At 47.7% G+C, this 21800-nt stretch overlaps 2 protein-coding genes across 5 annotated transcripts in view; one reads left to right on the top strand and one right to left on the bottom strand.

Moving 5' to 3' along the window:
* RAB3GAP2 (RAB3 GTPase activating non-catalytic protein subunit 2) overlaps positions 1-21800 on the bottom strand; it is a 149384-nt gene that overhangs the window by 77304 nt on the left and 50280 nt on the right. Inside the window, exon 9 of the mRNA XM_040351419.1 lies at positions 7282-7380. Within this exon, the coding sequence (XP_040207353.1) occupies positions 7282-7380 (99 nt within the window). The remainder of the gene's footprint in view (positions 1-7281; positions 7381-21800) is intronic.
* LOC120937887 (tigger transposable element-derived protein 1-like) lies at positions 1634-5991 on the top strand. Of its 4 annotated transcripts, none has more exons than XM_040351425.1 (5): positions 1634-1948; positions 2058-2229; positions 2339-2790; positions 2900-3351; positions 3459-5991. In XM_040351425.1, the coding sequence occupies exon 5, from the start codon at positions 3797-3799 to the stop codon at positions 5756-5758; it is 1962 nt and encodes a 653-aa protein (XP_040207359.1). In that variant the 5' UTR covers positions 1634-1948; positions 2058-2229; positions 2339-2790; positions 2900-3351; positions 3459-3796; the 3' UTR covers positions 5759-5991. The 4 variants fall into 4 exon arrangements, with proteins under 4 accessions (XP_040207359.1, XP_040207358.1, XP_040207357.1 ...); XM_040351424.1 differs by having other exon boundaries at positions 1634-2229; positions 2339-2510; positions 2619-2790; XM_040351423.1 differs by having other exon boundaries at positions 1634-2229; positions 2900-3071; positions 3180-3351.

The raw sequence follows: 21800 nt of genomic DNA, 5'->3' as shown, positions 1-21800 counted from the left end.
CTGAAGGTACTCCATATAACCCACATAGTAATGAATATGCCGCTCTGTGTCCCGTGATGTACGAGAAAGAAAACAAACAAATCCAGGACAGTGTTTTGTTTTTAAAATGAATCTGATTGGTTGAGGAGTTTTAGACACACAGTAATGACAGCTTAGACCACCGTGAAAATCTCCCAGTACCATGGTTATAAGGAATCAGGCAACCAGGAAGTGTGGAGATCACAGCAGAATTACAGCAACTTCAAAGCAAAAACGAACAATGAGGACATGAAACCAGTACTGCAGTAAGGTAAAGGAAGCTATTTAGCTAAAAAAAATTATTCCTTTAGTGACGCTTTAATGTATAAACTGCTGGCAACAAAAGTGAGTGCACCCCTAAGTGAAAATGTCCAAATTGGGCCCAAAGCGTGAATATTTTGTGTGGCCACCATTATTTTTCCAGCACTGCCTTTACCCTCTTGGGAATGGAGTTCACCAGAGCTTCACAGGTTGCCACTGGAGTCCTCTTCCACTCCTCCATGATGACATCACAGAGCTGGTGGATGTTAGAGACCTTGCGCTCCTCCTCCTTCTGTTTGAGGATGCCCCACAGATGCTCAATAGGGTTTAGGTCTGGAGACATGCTTGGCCAGTCCATCACCTTTACCCTCAGCTTCTTTAGCAAGGCAGTGGTCATCTTGGGAGGTGTGTTTGGGGTAATTATGTTGGAATACTGCCCTCTGGCCCAGTCTCCAAAGGGAGGGGATCATGCTCTTCTTCAGTATGTCACAGTACATGTTGGCATTCATGGTTCCCTCAATGAACTTTAGCTCCCCAGTGCCAACAGCACTCATGCAGCCCCAGACCATGACACTCCCACCACCATGCTTGACTGTAGGCAAGACACACTTGTCTTTGTACCCCTCACCTGGTTGCTGCCACAGACGCTTGACACCATCTGAACCAAATTTATCTTGGTCTCATCAGACCACAGGACAGGTTCCAGTAATCCATGTCCTTAGTATGATTTTCTTCAAACTGTTTGCAGGCTTTCTTGTGCATCGACTTTAGAAGAGGCTTCCTTCTGGGAAGACAGCCATGCAGACCAATTTGATGCAGTAAGCAGTGTATGTAGCGCAACAATTCTTTTTTTCAGATCCTCAGAGAGTTCTTTGCCATGAGGTGCCATGTTGAACTTCCAGTGACCAGTATGAGAGAGTGAGAGCGCAAACACCAAATTTAACACACCTGCTTCCCATTCACACCTGAGACATTGTAACACCAACGAGTCATATGGCAACGGGGGAGGGAAAATGGCTACTTGGGCCCAATTTGGACATTTTCACTTAGGGGTGTACTCACTTTTGTTGCCAGTGGTTTAGATATTAATGGCCGTGTGTTAAGTTATTTTGAGGGGACAGCAAATTTACACTGTTATACAAGCTGGACACTCACTACTTTACATTGTAGCAAAGTATCATTTCTTCTGTGTTGTCACTTGAAAAGATATAATAAAATATTTAAAAAAATGTGAGGGGTTTACTCACTTTTGTGAGATACTGTAGCTTGCAGCAGAACTTGGCTTCCTCACGTCAGAGCTACTCCACCCCCGTGACCGATGAAGGAATAATTAAGCAGCGGCAAGAGTACAGGCATACCCCGCTTTGCGGACACTCACTTTACGTACACTCGCGAGTACGGACATGCCCGCAAGTGTACGTAAAGTGCCTCGCAATTACGGACATTCCCGCGCCGCGCAGCTGCAGTATGATCTGGAGGGCGGAGCTGCCGCCCAGAGTTGTGAGGGAAGAGGCAAAACGTCCTGCGCGTTGCCAGCAAGCCAGTCCAGCATTGCCTGTCGGCCCAGAGGTGCTCAGCATAGGTGCTCAGCATTGCCTGTCAGCAATCCCAGCGCTGCTCAGAGGTGCCGCCAGCCCAGAGCTGTTCACCAGCCACAGTCTGCATAATCGTAAGTACCGTACGCCCCCCCTGCTATTGGCCCTGACCCCCCCCCACTACCAGCCCTGGACCCACATCATAGCCCCTTGACCCCCCCACTGTTATTTTCATTGTTACAGGTACCCATCGTGCCTGCCAGCCCAGAGGTGCCCGTCAGCCAGCACCAAGGCCCAGAGGTGCCTGCCAGCAAGCACCAAGGCCCAGAGGTACCCACCAGCCTGTCAGCAATCCCAGCGCTGCTCAGAGGTGCCGCCAGCCCAGAGCTGTTCACCAGCCACAGTCTGCATAATCGTAAGTACCGTACGCCCCCCCTGCTATTGGCCCTGACCCCCCCCCACTACCAGCCCTGGACCCACATCATAGCCCCTTGACCCCCCCACTGTTATTTTCATTGTTACAGGTACCCATCGTGCCTGCCAGCCCAGAGGTGCCAGTCAGCCAGCACCAAGGCCCAGAGGTGCCTGCCAGCAAGCACCAAGGCCCAGAGGTACCCACCAGCCTGTCAGCAATCCCAGCGCTGCTCAGAGGTGCCGCCAGCCCAGAGCTGTTCACCAGCCACAGTCTGCATAATCGTAAGTACCGTACGCCCCCCCTGCTATTGGCCCTGACCCCCCCCACTACCAGCCCTGGACCCACATCATAGCCCCTTGACCCCCCCACTGTTATTTTCATTGTTACAGGTACCCATCGTGCCTGCCAGCCCAGAGGTGCCCGTCAGCCAGCACCAAGGCCCAGAGGTGCCTGCCAGCAAGCACCAAGGCCCAGAGGTACCCACCAGCCTGTCAGCAATCCCAGCGCTGCTCAGAGGTGCCGCCAGCCCAGAGCTGTTCACCAGCCACAGTCTGCATAATCGTAAGTACCGTACGCCCCCCCTGCTATTGGCCCTGACCCCCCCCCACTACCAGCCCTGGACCCACATCATAGCCCCTTGACCCCCCCACTGTTATTTTCATTGTTACAGGTACCCATCGTGCCTGCCAGCCCAGAGGTGCCAGTCAGCCAGCACCAAGGCCCAGAGGTGCCTGCCAGCAAGCACCAAGGCCCAGAGGTACCCACCAGCCTGTCAGCAATCCCAGCGCTGCTCAGAGGTGCCGCCAGCCCAGAGCTGTTCACCAGCCACAGTCTGCATAATCGTAAGTACCGTACGCCCCCCCTGCTATTGGCCCTGACCCCCCCCACTACCAGCCCTGGACCCACATCATAGCCCCTTGACCCCCCCACTGTTATTTTCATTGTTACAGGTACCCATCGTGCCTGCCAGCCCAGAGGTGCCCGTCAGCCAGCACCAAGGCCCAGAGGTGCCTGCCAGCAAGCACCAAGGCCCAGAGGTACCCACCAGCCTGTCAGCAATCCCAGCGCTGCTCAGAGGTGCCGCCAGCCCAGAGCTGTTCACCAGCCACAGTCTGCATAATCGTAAGTACCGTACGCCCCCCCTGCTATTGGCCCTGACCCCCCCCACTACCAGCCCTGGACCCACATCATAGCCCCTGACCCCCCCACTGTTATTTTCATTGTTACAGGTACCCAGCGTGCCTGCCAGCCCAGAGGTGCCCGCCAGCCAGCACCAAGGCCCATAGTTGCCTGCTAGCCAGCATCAAGGCCCATAGGTGCCTGCCAGCCAGTACCAAGGCCCAGAGGTACCCACCAGCCAGCATCAAGGCCCATAGGTACCCACCAGCCAGCACCAAGGCCCATAGGTGCCTGCTAGCCAGCATCAAGGCACATAGGTGCCTGCCAGCCAGTACCAAGGCCCAGAGGTACCCACTAGCCAGTACCAAGGCCCAGAGGTGCCTGCCCAGCATTGCCCAGAGGTGTCCGCCAGCCAGCCCAGCATTGCTTGCCAGGTAGGCATTGAGTAATGGCAGATAGTACCAAAAAAAGCCGTAAATCAATTACTTTGGATATGAAGGCTAAAATGATTAAGTTGTATGATGAAGGTGTAACTCAAGCTGAAATAGGCCGAAGGCTAGGCTACACTCGGACTACAGTTAACACCGTCATAAAAAACAGAGAAAAACTTCTTGCAGAAATTAAGAGTGCTACACCTGTTAACACAACAACAATTCGAAAAAGAGATAGCATTGTTGCAGACATGGAGAGACTCTTAATACTTTGGATAGAAAATCAGACTACACGTCATGTTCCTGTCAACCAGGCAATTATACAAACTAAAGCCTTAAGTCTGTTCAATGACCTGAAGGCTAAGAAAGGTGAGACAGCAAAGGATGCAGAATTTTCTGCAAGCCGTGGATGGTTTGATAGGTTCAAGAAAAGGTCTAACCTACATAACATTAAAATACAAGGAGAGGCAGCTGCTGCAGATCATAAGGCTGCAGAAAGCTATCCAAGAGAGCTTGCCAAAATTATTCAAGATGGAGGCTACTCCATGGATCAGATTTTTAATGTGGATGAGACTGGTCTATTCTGGAAGAAGATGCCTGCAAGAACCTTTATCGCAATACAGGAAAGATCAATGCCAGGCTACAAGCCAGCTAAAGATAGAATAACCCTTCTGTTAGGTGGCAATGCTTCTGGTACCTTAAAGCTAAAGCCTTTGCTAATTTACAGATGGGAAAATCCAAGAGCTTTGAAGAACTACGTTAAAACTAGGCTTCCAGTGCATTGGAGAGCTAACAAAAAAGCATGGGTTACTGCAGCCCTTTTTGAAGATTGGTTTGACACCTGCTTTGTTCCAGAGGTGAAAGCCTATTGCAAGGACAACAATATCCCTTTCCACATATTGCTGCTTGTTGATAATGCCCCTGGACACCCTCGAACACTAGATGAGCTGAACCCTAACATTCGAGTGCAGTTCCTACCACCAAATACTACCTCACTACTGCAGCCAATGGATCAATGCGTCATTGCCGCCTTCAAGTTAAACTACTTAAAAAGAACATTCATTAAGTGTATTGCAGCAATAGACAAAGAAGAAGGAGACGGTAAAGAAGTCCTATCCAAATTCTGGAAAAGCTACAACATCTTGGATTGCATTAAAACTATAAGAGATGCTTGGAATGACATAAAGGAAACCACAATGAAAAGGGCCTGGAAAAAATTATGCCCACAGTTAGTTGATGATTCAGAAGGCTGTGAAGATCATGTAGCTACTGTTACTGAAAATATTGTAGATATGGCAAGGCAGTTAGAGCTGGAAGTGGAGCCAGAAGATGTTGCTGAACTGCTTGCGTCCCACACAGAGTCCCTCAGCAATGAAGATCTTCTAGAACTTGAAGAGGAGAGAGAAGAAGATGTGCAGGATGGGGTTGAGATCATTGATCATCAGCCTGAAGGTTTAACAACAAAAATTCTCTTTGAAGCTTTCCGTCATCTTGATAGCGCCATGGCTCTATTTGAAAAGCATGATAGGGATTTTGAAAGAAGTTCCAAAGTCAATGCTAACATCTCAGGGGCTTATGCCTGTTACAAAGAAATCTACAGGGAGAAAAAGAGAGCTACACTTCAAACCTCCATAGAAACATACTTTTCTAAAAGTCCATCAGCACGCGGATCATCATCAACTGACAGTCTGTTTCCAGCTCTGACATCACCACCGTGTCCTGCTCCTATTGCTACTTGTAGTACACCCAATTCTCCAGCAAGAAAGCGCCTCATTTTTGAAGACTTGACTTGTGAAACAGAAGATACCTGCATACCTGACAGTCCATTTCCAGCTCTGACATCACCATCAAGTCCTGCTCCTACTCTGATTTCTTCTTGTAGTACACCCATTTCGCCAGCAAGAAAGCGTCTCGCCTTTGAAGATTTGACTAGTGAAACAGAAGATACCTGTATGCCTTCACCCTTCCTACCACAATGAATTATCTCAGCTGCTCTGGCCTTGCAACAACGAGATGGGGTAAGCTTACAATTTTTATTTGAATATTGTGTTTATTTTAGTTATCAATGCATTATTCATATCAGTTATGCTTGTAAATGACTATTGCAATGCAGTGCACACATTTAGAAGTGAAAAAAGGTATTGCTTCACTTTAAGTACATTTTCGCTTTACATACATGCCCCGGTCCCATTGTGTACGTAAAAGCGGGGTATGCCTGTAGTATGCAGCATAGTGACACCAAGGAATCCCACTTTTAACCTGGTAAGGAATGCCTTATATGATCTCACACTGCCAATATACAGCCAATAGGCTGTAGGGACAGGAGTGCATAGGCATCCTCACATACCAGGAGATGCACTACAATTTTTAGGAACATTTTAGGACAAAAAGGCAAATTAGAGTACAGTTTAGGCATAACTAACATTGCTAGATGTTGCCTATAAGAAAACAAATTTAAAAATTTTTGAGTTCAGGTTCACTTTTAGGTAAGCCTGGTCAAGAGTGATGATGTGCAGAGACCATGTGGTTCCTGCAAGTGCCTATGTTGGATCCCTGAGTCCCTATTGAGGCCATCCATCTTGGAGGTCCAGGGTATACAAGCTGACATTAAATTGGTTGTAGACCCTTACTTATACCCAGTGAAGGGGCTATCCTCAGGTGATACAGAGATGAAACAAATCCCCCTACATAACTTGTACCCATTTGTCAAGGACTTTGGGCTGTAGGAGAATGGCCTGGAGAACTCTGTTACAAAGTGTTCCTAAAGGAACACTAAAGGTTAATTTTTTATTAGATCAATTGATTGCTGTAAGTTAGAGCATTTAAATATCACTTACCTCGTTTTTCCTTTTGACCTCCAAAATACAATAATCCAGGTTTGAAAATGCCATTTCCTGTCATTCCTCTTCTTGCTTTCCACCAGCATCCGAGCTGTTTTGCATGGTGGAAAGCAGAATGTGCTCACCCCCTCCCTATGACTACAGCCCTGCGTCAAGATGCTCTCTTATCACTCACAGGCATGGAGGCTAAGCCTAATGGGAACTGTAGTTCCCACTAGGCCGTGATGTAGCAAGAATGAATGCGCACCGCAAACCAGGAAGTCAGTGAGAATAAATGATTCAGGAGTGACGGAGGTGAATAAAACAGCTCGATTTCAACAGGTATCAAACTAGTTATAATGTAAAACATTACTTTTTACTTTATCAGCTACTGTCAGACTTTAATTTAAGAGAAAAATATTTTTGTCTTTACAACCCCTTTAAGTTATCCAGACAGGGCTGGTCACTAATTGCTTGTAGCTTCTCTACCGGACTGCCTAAGGAGGTCCTTGTTATGATAATAGGACTAGCCCTACTTTTTCAAAGATGAAAATCACTTTTTCAATACTAAAGACGAAGACTACTTTTGTAGTTTTAGGTAACACAAGGTGTCTGTGCTTCAGCACTTCTCTTCTCTTACTAGATCTCTAATAATGTAAAATTGCAATGAATATGAAACTCACCCACGCTGGCATGATCAACAATGCGGTCCACATCCTGCAGGCCCCACTTCTTATAGGCCAGCGGAGGGGGCTGGACATTCTCGTTGCCAGAAGCAGCAGCTGGTGAATGCATTAAAACAAGACATATTTTATATGTACAGTATAAAACAAAGAGCGAAACCCACTATCCACGCGACAGAAAATGCTGATTTTTTTAATGAATTCTGCAGCATCCTTAAAGTATTCTCTGCATACCAGAGAAGGAGATTAATAACAGGAGGGCTCAGTCACTTGAATTGACCAGGCTCTCCTCCTAGCAGTAGGTTACTCCTTATTTGTTAAAATAAAATGGGCCTTCATTTTTGTCAAGACACATATTGTAGCACACCAATATGCTACCTACAATTTACCAGAAGATTTTTTATTTATTTTTTTCTTTATAAAGTCATACAGCCGTTTTATGAAAAAGCCCTTAAAACTGAAATCTGGGCTCAACAAATGTTGTCCAAATACAAGATATTCACTTAAATCTTGGTGTGCTTTGTGCATTTCTCTCAGATCTGTGCTGTAATCCAGCATGAAACTCCTCCTGCACTTTGCCTCGGTTTCCTGTAATAAAGACTGGTCACTGCTGCCCTTTCTGCTTCTGCAGGGTGATTGGTCTTGTATCCGCCCCTTCCTGTAGTTTTCTGCTGGTAGCTTGTAGTGGGTGCCTCCCACAGCTCTGCTCTCATCACAGGCTATGTGCAGCACAGTAAATACTGCATGTCAACGATACAAGGTATAGATCTGGGTTTACGATGGCAATTATACATCAGACAGGAGGCTCATATCTTATGCATTATCTTTCTTTAATAATGCCCATAGCAGAAATACAGTAAACATTTATTGTAACTTAAAAAATTCAAAGAACTACCCTTCCCAGCAGCCCCTGGGCCAGTGTAGCCCCTCCCAGACCGTAGCCTATATAAGGGACTGTCTGAGGTAACCTATTCCTCTTTCTTTCTGCTCATAGCCAGAACTCAGATAAGTACATTACTCTATGTTTATAATTTTTATGTAGGCTTGCTTGTTATTTGGTTATCAGCAGCCTTTTTAATTTGTGTAGATCCTAATGTCACATCGTCTTTCCACAGGGTGCTGGGGATCCCCCCCCTCCCACCCCGGCTTTTATTACAGCTACGGAGGTTTTTCCCTCCTCCGCTATTCCCTTCAACTTCCACCTGTATCTGTATATACCCTCTGATCCCCTCAGACCTTCATCTGTGTGTTGTTCTATCAACCTTCTGTCTTTTTTTTCTTTCAATACATTTTTATTGACATTTGAAATAGGATTACAGTCAAGTTATAAGCTTTTCCTTGGTACATAAAGCCCCTAGGGGCCGATCAAAACCATTTGCAAATGGAACATGGAACATGTCATTACAGTTAAAACAGTAAAAGAAAATCCGGGGGGGGGTAAGCCAGAAATTAGTAGTTCTGCTCGGTAGGCCATACAATGCAGGCTCACTAAAAATTATCGAGGCCTGTGGAGGCATAGCCATGTGTATAGGCACTCAGATTCGAAGGTAATCAGGAGCTCAAACCCTCGACACCCCGAAAGGGAACCCGCTGTGTCAAGGGGAAGGCTCCCAACTCCTACATCCCACCTCCCCCCCCCACCCTCTCACTAATGAGGGAAAGAGGCTCACTAAGAGCTGGGAGAGGCCAAAAGAATATCCCCCCTTTATAATACTAAAGTAAAGTTGCACATAAAAAAAAAAATAAAAAAAAAAAATAACAAGCAACAAAACATACTTTAAGTATAATATTACTGTAGACCATAACCCCAAAATGATCGCTCAGGTAATAAGACAAGAGTATTCAGAACCAAAGGGATAGCGATATAAAGGTAATTAGGTAGGAAAGAAAAGAAAGAGGAGAAGGAGGGGGCAGGGAAGGAAGGATGAGTGTGAAGCCTTAGTTTAATCAAAAAAGCAGCTAGACTCGGTTACCTGCGGGGACTAGAGGGACACCAATATATTCCGCCCATGGAGTCCATGTTTCAAGAAACATCTCTGAAGTATTAGCCAGTATGCTAGATAGTTTTTCTTGGGTCATGATCCAGGAAATTTTCTGCTTGACAGCCGAGACTAGTGGTCTAGGTTGTTTCCAGGATTTGGCAATGGTAATTTTTGTACCCAGTAGAATAAAGTGTACCAGTTTTTGTGTTGATTTGGCTAGGCGTGGGGGTTGGGCATTTAGGAGGGCCACTTCGGGGGTCCTAGGAATCCGGCTACCTGTCACCTTGTGTAGCATATTAAAAATAATTCTCCAGAAGGAGCGGATCCTAGGACATTCCCACCATATGTGAGACATAGTGCCCCGTAGCTGACATCCCCTAAAGCACTGGGGGTCCCCACCGGGATACATGGCAGCCAATCTGGAGGGTGTGAGATACCATCTGGTGATGACTTTTACACTAGCCTCTATCAAGGATGTTCCCTGAATCCCTTGAAATGAACTAAAGAATGCTTTATGCCAAGATTCTTGGCTAATGCTTACCTGGAGGTCTGCTTCCCAGGCCTCCATATAAGACGTTTTGGTTGTTGGATGAGTGAGGGCCGAGTAGATCGTCGAGATACCTCCTCTCCGCTCCACGGCCTGATTGCACCAGATCTCATATGGGGTAAAGTCAGGGGGTAAGGGCTTAGACTTCCAGACGGTATGGAGGAATTTTGTAATCTGTTGGAAGTGGGCCCTCTCCGATTCAGGGAGTTTCAGGGTATGAGTGCAGTAAGCTAGGGAGATCGGTCCACTAGAAGTGAAGTACTGTCCTATCCGGTACAGCCCCTTGTCTATCCACCACTTAAACTCCGAAGATTGTAATCCGGGAGGGAAATCAGGGTTGTTAAAAATATGGGCTAAAGGACGGGTATATGAAGTTAGACAGGTGTTGTGTCTGAGTCGATCCCATAGAGCAAACGATTGTGACAGCACTGGGGATAAAATAGATGGACGAGATTTGATAGGGGACCAAAGAAGGTAGTCTAAAGGAGCAGTGGGAACAGCCTGCTCCTCTATGCAGACCCAGTCTGGTATATTGTGTCTGGCGTATAAGGAGGATAATTGAGCCAATCTGGCGGATAGGAAATATTTGTGAAGGTCTGAGAATCCAAGTCCCCCCTTTCTTCTGTGTCGAAAAAGTGTGTCCTGTGGTACACGATATCCTGACTTGCCCCATATAAATTTAAGCAGTTTACTCTGAAAGGATTGTAGGTGGTTCCTCCTAATAGGGATAGGAAGGGAGCGAAAGAAGTATAAAAGTCTAGGGAACAGGGTCATTTTGATTGAGTTAATCCTACCTATCCAAGAGAGATTAAATTTAGACCAAGCAAGAAGATCTGCTTCCAGTTTTTTGTAGATAGGGGGGTAGTTAAGGTTGTAGAGAGCCTCTGTCTTGGCGGACAAGGCTATGCCAAGATATCGTATAGAGGACTCACTCCAACAGAATGCAAAGGATTGTTTAAGATCTAAAACCATTTGGGGGGTAAGGGATATATTGAGTGCTTGAGACTTGGAATAGTTGACAGAGAGGCCCGATATTTTGGAGAAATCATCCAGGGTACGACATAAGTTGGGGAGGGAGGTGATGGGAGAGGTCAAGAATAACAGGATGTCATCCGCAAATAGGGCACATTTGTGGGTTTGTTCCCCACATCGTACCCCTAATATATTGGGATTCTGTCTTATGGCAATAGCCAGGGTCTCAATTGCGATAGCAAACAAAAGAGGAGACAAGGGGCAACCTTGTCGTGTGCCTCTTCTGATCTCTATGGGTTTGGAGTAGTGACCGTTGATCCTAACCAGTGCTCTAGGGTTTGCATACAGGGCTCCAATAAGGCCCAGAAATCTGGACCCAAATCCCCAGCGTTCGAGGATATTGAAAATATATGCCCAAGAGACGGAGTCAAAGGCCTTCTGAAGGTCCAGAGACAGTAAGAACCCTTTCTGGGGGATCCCTCCCGGCCAATTGGTTTGTAGGATTGAAACTAAATCTATTGCTCGCCTAATTTGGTCTGGGCCTTGTCTGCCAGGTATAAAACCCACTTGGTTCCCATGGATATATTGTCCAATAAACCCAGCTAATCTGTTTGCTAAAATTTTAGTGAGGACCTTGAGGTCATTGTTAATAAGGGAAATCGGACGATAATTTTGTACATCTTCAGGATTTTTGTCAGGTTTGGGGATAACAGTGATAAATGCCGTATTAATTTGGGAATCAAATTGTTCGCCCTTGGCTTTGGAGTAAAAGAATCTGACCATATGAGGTGTGAGTATATCCATAAAGGATTTGTAGTAAGGGATGGAAAGGCCATCAGGTCCTGGGGCTGACCCCGTGCGTAGACCTCTGATTACTTCCCTCACCTCTTCTTCTGTGATTGGGGCTTCCAGTATGTCCTTGTGAGCTGTTGAAAGAGAAGGGATAGGGAGACCTTCATAAAAGTGCGAAGGAAGGTCAGTGGTAGGCAATGTGTGAGAGTCGTAAAGGCGTGAATAGAAGCTATGGAAAGCTTCTAGAGTCTTGGCAGGATTGGTCGTGGGAGGGTCCCCCCCAATTTTAATTTTGGGCATGGAAAGCAGTTTGGATTTGGGGGATAGTTTGGTTGCAAGCAGAGGACCAATTCTATCAGCTTGAGTAAAAAATTTGTGTTTACTCCATCTGATTGACTTTTCTGCTCTGGTTGTTAGAGCCAGGTTCAGGGCCAACCTGGCATTGTCAAGCATGGTAGTGGGGACTCCTGATGGTTTTTTTTTGTGCATTTCCTTAAGGGAGATGTATTCTTTATCCAATTTGTCTATGTCAGCTATCCTTTCCTTTTTAAGACGCGAGGATATCTGGATGAGCTTTCCTCTGATGAAGGCTTTGTGAGCAGCCCAGAGTGTTTCATCAGAAACATCCCCAGTGTCATTAAGTTTAAAGTAATCCATTAGTGCCAAGCCTATCTCCTGGACTCTGGATGGTTCAGTGAGTAATGACTCATTCAGTCTCCAGAACGTGCGCGAGCCCTCTCTGACACCCAATTTGAGTGAGATGAAAACTATGGAGTGATCTGACATTGCTGAGTCCCTAATGGAAGCAGACAAAACTGCCGGTAGAGTTGTAGCAGGCGTCAGGATGTGGTCAATGCGAGCATATGTAAGGTGTGGGTGAGAGAAGTGAGTGTAGTCTCTTTTAGAGGGATTGAGTTCTCTCCACGCATCAGCAAGGCCAAAGCCATGCAGAAGCTTGGTGATTTTGAGGCTTTCTCTCGATTGACGTATCAGTCTGGACCCAGGTGGTTTTGTTTTGTCCAATCCTTGATCTAGGGCCATATTGGAGTCTCCCCCGAAGACTACAGTGCCCTCTAAGTTAGGAGAAAGGGTTTCCAACATTGCTTTGAAAAATTTGGCTTGCCCCCTGTTAGGGGCGTAATAAGATACAAGAGAGAATAATTGATCCCCTATCTTGCCTTTCACTAGTAAAAACCTCCCCTCTGGGTCAGCAATGTCAGAAGTTTTGACAAATGCGCATTTTTTGGAAAACAGAATAGCCACCCCTTTTGTTTTGTTTTCGGCACTGGCTAGATAGAATTGCGGAAAATACTGGTGGAGAAATGTGGGGCTGTACCGGACAGGAAAGTGAGTCTCCTGTAGCATAATGATATCGAAATGAAGGGATCTATAGTGGTCCATCACCTTTCTCCGTTTGATCGGGGAGTTCAAGCCTTGGACATTATGAGAGGCAATGCGGAGATTGAGATCCACTGAGCTAGCCATTGAATTCAGAGTCCGCACTGCCGCATAAACAACCCCCACTCACCCATTGTAGTTTCGGGTCACTCGGGATGAGTCGATTAAACGAGGAACCTAAAGGCATATCAAATGTTAGGCTAGCACATAGATGCATAAGGGACAGTGGTTTGGGGAAGGGTAGAAAGGAAAGAATAGAACCAGAAAGCTCTCCTAGAAAAGGAAAAAGGAGCGCCCGGAGGGAGGAACCCCAGACGCTCACGTAAATGAAACCGTATTCAGCCTCCCCTAAAAAGGGGGAAGCTGTCCATCCCCCGGAGACCATTTAGGCGTCCGAAGGTTGGAAGGAGGCGCATTGGTACCAGGCCTAGACCAGGCGCCCATGAAGTTAATGTAGAACTTAAAATTAAATGAACGGTGCACAACCAGAAAATCATCACCTGTAAAAAAGTGAAAAGCCCCCAACAGCCAATTCGGGTACCCGCCACCCTTAAAAGGAAAGCGGGGGGTCCCGCCCCGGCTGCTGGAGGGCCCCAGCGGAAAAACAAACACACCCCTTTAAATAAGACCTATGAATGCATGTCAACGGATAATATATATAACAGAGAAATTAAAAAAAATAAATAAAAAAATTTTTTTTAGAGACCCCTGGATGGTCAAAATGGGAGACTAAACACATTTCCCCCCGCTAGGAACCAAAAGTGGTTTGTTAAACTAAGAAGATAATTCTTGCAAATCAAGGGACCTATAGATTAGCTAAGAACTCAGGGGCGAGCAGTCAAGAGGAATCATGAGAAAGAAAGAAAGAAAAAAGAAAAAAAAAAAAAAAAAAAGATGTTTTCTCTTCTCTTCTTCTTTTCTTCTTCGGTGGGCAAAAAAAAAAAAAAATGAAAAGCACCGATGGGCCGAGGGAAGCAATAAAGAGACATCCAGTCAGGCCCATAAGCCCAACCTGGGCAAAGCAACAAGTCAGTGAAGCACCTGCTATTCAAGCAGGAGGGACATTTTTCAGGTGGTTCCGTCATCTCTGGCTTTCTTGTTTCTGTTCTTCTTCCATAGAGGCGTTGGAGGGCTAGTGGGGATGGCACGCTTATTTGATCCTTGGCCAGCATTGGAAGTGTCCATGTCTGCCTCTTGTGCGATGATTTTCAGGCGTAGGAGTAAGACTTCCCCCTCCGGAAAGGTGGAGAAGGCGTAGGGCTTGCCGTTGAAAGTGAACTTTACTGCGAAAGGGAAAGACCATTTATATCTGATTGCTTTCTGGGTTAAAGCTAGCAGAAGAGGCTTAAGGGATCGACGCCTCTGGATAGTGGAAGGAGATAGGTCAGCGAAGAGTTGTACCTGATGTCCCTGGCACATTATATTCTGATTAGATCTTGCCTGCCTCATAACCTCCTCCTTTATTGAATAGTGATGTGGCTTAGCGATGATATCCCTTGGGGAACCGTCTTTCCTGGGTGGCCCTAAAGCTCTGTGGGCTCTATCCAGCTCCAAATGCTGGGGGGCAACACTTGGTATGAGATATTTGATTAAGTCTTGTACTGCCTCTAGCACATTCAGAATGGACTCTGGGAGCCCTCTAATTCTAATGTTCGATCTTCTCGATCTGTTCTCGAGGTCGTCTATGCGAGATAGTGCCACTTCCAATTGGTCTTGTAGTGTTTGAATTTGGCCAAAGTTTTGTGAGGTAGCTGCCACTGTCTCCTCCATTTTGCTTTCAATGGCTTCAATTCTAGAGCCCAGGGCTTGAAAGTCTCCCTTTAAGTCATTCGTGATTTTTGCAGCTGTTTGAGATAGTCCTCTTTCTAATAGCATTGAAAATTTGAGGAATAAATCATCCATTAAAACATTAGGGCCCATCGGATGCGCCTCATGACTGAGGTGATTTTGTGGTAGCTTTGAAATTGCTCCCAGGGATGAGGGAGTTAGGTCAGTCACCTCATGCCCATTTATTTGGTTAATAACCTCCAGGGACAGGGGAGAAGATTGTGGGGAATTCCCCATCACTTCTAGGGTGAGTTGTAGTGGGGAAAGGAAGGGCTGCACCGACCTGTGTGATCCATTTTCAGTCAGGCTGTGTGACAGGGCCGGCGGCTGCTGCGTGGCGGCCATCTTGAAATCTCCTCACGGAGCTGCAGCCCTCTGAAACGGCCGAAATTCACCGCCTTTCTGCTCGCCGGGGGGGCCAAAGTGTGCCCGCCGTCCCGGGGAGTCCGTCAGTGGTCCCGCTGAGGTTTGGGGTGGCCGTGAACCGGGGCTAGGGGCGCCGTGGTGTATGCCTGGTGCGGAGCACACGGATCAGGCGTCCATCACCGTAGCCCGCGCATGCGCCACCTCAACCTTCTGTCTTATGAAGCACAACTGATATTTCTAAAAATGATAAACGTTTAGTTTTGCTGTATGCTTTTCCCACTTTGCTATCTGTGCCACCCGTTTTGTAGAGAACGCGGTTTCCTCTGATGTGTACATCTTACAGTCATTGGGCTTTTTTATTTGTTTATTTTACAATATACCGCTGCTTTGCTTCTTTTGTTTCCCCCCGGTGCGCTCTGCACACTGCTCGTCTTCTGACTGGAGGTAGGACGGCGCCATTTTAACATCTCGGCGCCTTTTTTCCTACCTCCCTTCTTCTCCTTCTCCTCAGAGCGTCTCATCTCTGAGGGGGGCATGGCGGTGAGGATCTCCCTGCACCAATCGCGCTATTGTCGCGAATCGACGGCGCCATTGCTGCGGACCTGTCCTGGGGACCCCATCCTCCATGTGCTAGGCCGTCTCTCCCCATCGCCGCCATGCCAGGGTGCGGGCGGCTGTATGGTTGGAACTCTGTGTAGATCTCACTGATCTATGCGAATCACGTTAGGCCGTAGTCTCGCGAGACTACGGCCCCGAGCCTCACGTCTAGCTCCCCTTGTGGTGGGGAATATCTCCCCTCATCTAACTTCTGTCACACCTAGCTGGTGGGGAATTCCTCCCCTCCCCTGCTTCTGTCACTCCTTCACCTTCAGTTACATTAACATCAGTTCTTGTTCTGGGAATTTATTTCCCTGTAGTCTATTCTACATATAATGAATATATTAATACATGTAAATAAATAATACATTTAAATAATTATACGAATGAATAAATTATTGACTTATTAAATAAATATAAATAAATCAATGAACATAAATGTCTATAAATAAATAATTTATACAATCTATACGATTGAATAAATAAATAAATAAATAAATAAATAAATATATATAATAAACACATTTTAAAATATAAACTATTAAACTATACTTTATATATAATTGAATAAATAAATACATTATATATATATATATATATAATAAACAAATTATAACAATAATTGAATGAATTATAGAAATTACTATACAAGTTATAGTACATAACTTCCGTATCTTCCTGTGCTGCACGGCCGTGCTGTCCGCAGACAGCTGACTCTTCTCCTGTGGCTGGCGACAGATCCTTTACTCCCTACTGGTGCCACTGAAGTGGTGGACGCAGCCCTGGAAGGCCCTACCTACCTCAGTGCTGCACTGGTTCCTGAGCTGGTCGGTAGGTCCGTCCAGACTACCAGGGCATCGGTTGTTCCAACCCACATGCACCCCTATGTCCGGATCTCCCGGCAAGGATATAACGCCCCTGAGTAGGGCATGGCGTCCCGTATGCGCCGTCACATTAATGTGGCCTCCGTCTCCCCGGCAGGGGAAGTAATTAACATGCCCCAGGCAGTACCCTCCCAGGACTGCCGACCCATTGACTCCCCGACAGGGGAAGTAAATAACATACCCCAGGCAGTACCCTCCGAGGACTGCCGACCCTCTGACTCCCTGGCAGGGGAAGTACATAACATGCCCCAGGCAGTACCTTCCCAGGACTGCCGACCCACGGACTCCCCGGCAGGGGAAGTAAATAACATGCCCCAGGCAGTACCCTCCCAGGACTGCCGACCCTCTGACTCCCCGGCAGGGGAAGTACATAACATGCCCCAGGCAGTACCTTCCCAGGACTGCCGACCCACGGACTCCCCGGCAGGGGAAGTAAATAACATGCCCCAGGCAGTACCCTCCCGGGCCTGCCGACCCACTGCCTTCCCAGACTCCAATCGACCCCCGAGCCTCGGGGAGATGCACATGCAGAGGCAGCGATCCGCTAGACGGACTGAGCCAGACTCCTCGTGGACTCTTCCAGAGTCGTCTGCGGAGTACGAGGCGGCTAACACCTTTGAGTCTGAGGATGAAAATGATGATGATAATGATGATGATTATGTGGGCAGTGGGCACATGGCGCTCCATGACGACGCCAACCCTAGGTCCCAGGGTAAAACCTTATTGGACTCTTGTGGAGTACCATTTTTCGATCAGGAGGTGATTGGCCACCCACACTCCGGTGACTGGGCACCTCTACCTGAGGTGATCCAATAGATCGAATGCTGGACCCGGAGATCGATCGGTACGCTAACCGGACAAGTTGAGGGTGGAATACTCACCCTTCCATTACCAAATACGGTGGTGCTCACTCCAGAGGTGGATCCCATAATCATTCAGTATTCCAGGAAGGGAATAGAGAGGGCCTTTGGGACCTCACAGTACTGGGTCTTAGATCTCTGGACCTATCACCTAACCCTACGCCTTAGTGAGCAGGCTACCGCCTCTGTAAGCCGGTTGACCTAGCACAATGGGATGACGCTAATTGATGATATCTTTAAGACGGTAGGACAAATGGAGTTATATTACCAGGCGTATACCTGGTTCACCATCCCATTCGGTTTTTCAAACCTAAACACCGTCCTAATGGACAACAGGTTGCTAGACCTTGGACCAAACAGCCGATAGTAGAGATGGACCCGCTCTCTTTGAACTTCCTCAACAACATCTTCCCGATCAGGAAGAAGAAAGGCGGTTTTTCGTCGGGTGGGAGCTTGAGAAATCTCACCAACTTACTGCCCTGTGGAACAAGGGTGAGGTTGAACATCTACTTGAACGACCTACTTCTAATGGCTGGTTCCCCTCGCCTAGCGAGCGAACACGCCTCCTGGATGGTCGGATCGCTTGGCGATCTGGGACTCCTCATAGATCACGAACACCTATTATCTCCCCATTTCAGGAGATAGAGTTTTTGGGGTTCTTGGTGGACACCAACCGAGCGATCCTTCGGCTACCCATACCCAATTAGCCGCCATCCGCAAAGACATCAGTATCATGCTGGGCAGCAGCGGGTGTCCTTACGCGGACTGACTCGCTTAGTCGGCCTGTTCCCGGTGTCAATCCAGGCCACTCTCCAGCCCCTCTTCACTGTCGAACCCTCCAGAGACTCGAGACTCTACATCTTCGCTAGGGGCTTCGCTATACAAACTAAGTGAAGCCATGGTGGACCTACGGTAGTGGTTACGTCATGCCGTCAAACGGAACGGCGAGACATTTTCAACTCCTCACCGGATTTCATCATAGGGTCGGATACCAGCCGCCTCGGCTGGGGTGCTCGGTGCAGTCCCTCGTCCTCCGGTAGGACGTGGTCCGCAGAGAACCCTCGGCTGCACATCAACACGTACACCCCTGACGGCCTTTTTTGCCATCGGAAGTCTGTTGCCACGCACGTCCATCTGCTGTGTGCTATTGCGTTCGGACAACATACCCGCAGTCCGGTACGTCGATCGCTTGGTGGGCCCCTGATCCAGAATCCTAGCGGATCTAGTAAGACTTCGGGCACTTCTGCCTGGAATGCAACATCGTCCCGATTGCGGGATATGCCACAGACTATCCCTATAGGGTGGCAGATTGGATTCTCGTTACCTGACCGATTCCAACGATTGGCGACCGCACCGGTCAGGGTCCCTGATCCTCGCTCACTTTGCGGATCCTTCTCTATGGACCTGTTCGTTCCCCGTATCAGCCACCAGTTTCCGCGCTCTTACAACCGAAGGCCGGATCCGGAGGCGCACCATGTGGACGCCCTCCACCAAACGTGGTCACAGGGGACACATTACGCGTTCCCCTGTTCCCGGTGACCCTCAGGGTCCTCCTTCACTTAGCGAGCCGGAGGGCATCAGTCGTGCGGTTCACTCCGTGGTGGCCGACGCAACCATGGTTTCCCCTCCTTCTGAGGATGACGGTGGAACTCCCCAGGTTGTTTCCTCATTCCCCCACCTCCTCGCTGGTCCGAACAGGGATCTGCACCCTCTACTCACGAAGCACATCCTACCTCTCCTCACATGGTTAGTATCGGGGTTCCGGTCGCAGACTACGACCTTTCGGGAACAGCTAGGGATTCCCTGCCTTGGACTGGGCCCCGGGACTAGATCGGCATCTCGATCTACCTGGGGACTCTGGGTTACTTGGCGTGATCAACGACGGGTCGACCCCGTTCAAGCGCCAGGGTCTGTAATAGCCAATTATCGGGCGGACTCTTTGGATCCGTTGGTGTGTCAATTTTGAAGGCGTGAAGTTTAAATCGCCCAATGTACAAGCACACTTGGGATTTTTCCAAGGTCATGATCATGTTCTCGGGCTGGGGGACGTTGACACTCTGTTTTGAGGTTACTGTCTTTCGAGCTTACTGTCTTCTTGTGTCTGATTTCCATCATCGTGGGTCAGACGTCAAGGCTTTGGACATATCCAGGCGTCATTCCTCGCCTCAGAGACTCAAGTCTTTTTCCGTCGTGCGTTGGACCAGACGGTACTTCGATCGGTTTTCTACCCGTTCTTCCCCGCACATCCACAACTGTATGTGGTCCGCTGTCTACAGACTTATATGTCCTTGACGGCCTCGCTGCGATCTTCGCAAGTCTTTCAACTCCTCGTTTCCTACGTTAATCCTCTCTTCCCGGTTTCCTCTGTGACTTACTATAGCGGCGGACTGTTGTCAGCGACCGCTTTTCCGCCAATCCCGCTTTGAACAGGAGGTACACATATCTATGTCAGTGTTGTGGATTATTTTGATTGTTATTGGTCATATGCATTGTTATAGCTTTGAACTTGCATAAGATATGAGCCTCCTGTCTGATGTATAATTCGAGATTTTCCTAGCTTGTGACGGAAAATATTAATTATATGAAGACAGGAGGCGAGTATCTTCCCTCCCAACCCAACCCTGTCACGAGGTTGTCTCTCTCTCGTTCTAGACTGATGAACCACGCACTCTGCAAGTCGGAGGCTGGTACGCCCTGGGAGTTCGTTTTCACTATCCCCGTTGGGATTGCTGTCCGTTTCGATCCATGGGTTTAGTTCACCGCAGATGGAGGTTCCTACTGCGTTCCAGATCCGGAGTCGGGATGCCGTTGACTGAATCCGTTGGTCCATGTTCCTGAGGACAACTGACCGGTCGGCTCCGAATGGTTTGGGTTTCCTATAGTCCCCATTGGGATGAAGCTGGTCCGGATGAAGTTGGTCCGTGTTGGCCTTGTCCTTTCGTTTCCTCCAGATTCGGATGTTGTGTTCCGGTCAGAAGGTTCCCGGCAGCCGCGGAGATGTCTAATTGGATTTTCGGTTCCTGTTTACACTAATTCGCATGAAGAAAGAGGAATAGGTTACCTCAGACAGTCCCTTATATAGGCTACGGTCTGGGAGGGGCTACACTGGCCCAGGGGCTGCTGGGAAGGGTAGTTCTTTGAATTTTTTAAGTTACAATAAATGTTTACTGTATTTCTGCTATGGGCATTATTAAAGAAAGATAATGCATAAGATACTCGCCTCCTGTCTTCATATAATTAATATTTTCCGTCACAAGCTAGGAAAATCTCGAATTACTGCATACAAAGTGGATTTATATCTATAGTGGCTTATGAAAAATTATATTTGTGCTCACACTTAAAAAACACACATACATGTGGAACGGCGCAGCGTATCAGAGATACGCTACGCCGCTGTACCTTACCTGGCGCATTTTCGAATCCTCAGCGCGTTCGCGCCGTAAGTTACGGCGGCGTAGTGTATTTCTGTCGGCGGATTTGAAATTGGGCAGGTTGGGGGCGGGTTTCATTTAAATGAAGCGCGTCCCCGTGCCGAATGAAATGCGCATGCGTCGTTCCTAAATTTCCCGCCGTGCATTGCGCTAAATGACGTCGCAACAACGTCATTTTTTTAACTTAGACGTGACTTACATCCATCCCTATTCACGGACGACTTACGCAAAAAAAAAAAAAAAAATTCAAATTTCGACGCGGGAACGACGGCCATACTTTAACATGGCAAGTCTATCTATACGCCGCAAAATAGCAGCTTTAACTATACGCCGGAAAAAGCCGACTAGAGACGACGTAAGAGAATGCGACAGCCGCGCGTACGTTCGTGGATCGTCGGAAAAAGCTTGTTTGCATACCCGACGCGGAAAACGACGCGAACTCCACCCAGCGGATGCCGAAGTATTGCATCTGCGATCCGAAGATGTACGAAGCCGTACGCCTGTCGGATCGAACCCAGATGCCGTCGTATCTTGGTTTGAGGATTCAAACTAAAGATACGATGCGGGAAATTTGAAAGTACGCCGGCGTATCAGTAGATACGCCGGCGTACTTGCTCTGTGGATCTGCCCCTACATGTCTAAAGCCTTGGTCACAAGACCTAACTTTAGCCCAATTCCAGATTCCTGGTGTGAAACTCCTAATTATGAGAAGTGAATATAGCAAGCAGGAAGATGGAGGGAGGGGGAGCAGTCACTCCTCTCAATACTTCAGGTGTGGGCGTGAGACACTAAAAGCCAGCCATTCATAGTTCAGTTTGTGTGTTCAGCCATTGGGCTGAATGAAAACAATTGAACAGCTTCCC

This window comes from Rana temporaria, chromosome 4 (genome assembly GCF_905171775.1).
Source record: "Rana temporaria chromosome 4, aRanTem1.1, whole genome shotgun sequence".
NCBI lineage: Eukaryota > Metazoa > Chordata > Amphibia > Anura > Ranidae > Rana > Rana temporaria.
The sequence above is the reverse complement of the archived record's forward strand: the minus strand, read 5'-3'. Positions and strand labels throughout refer to the sequence as shown.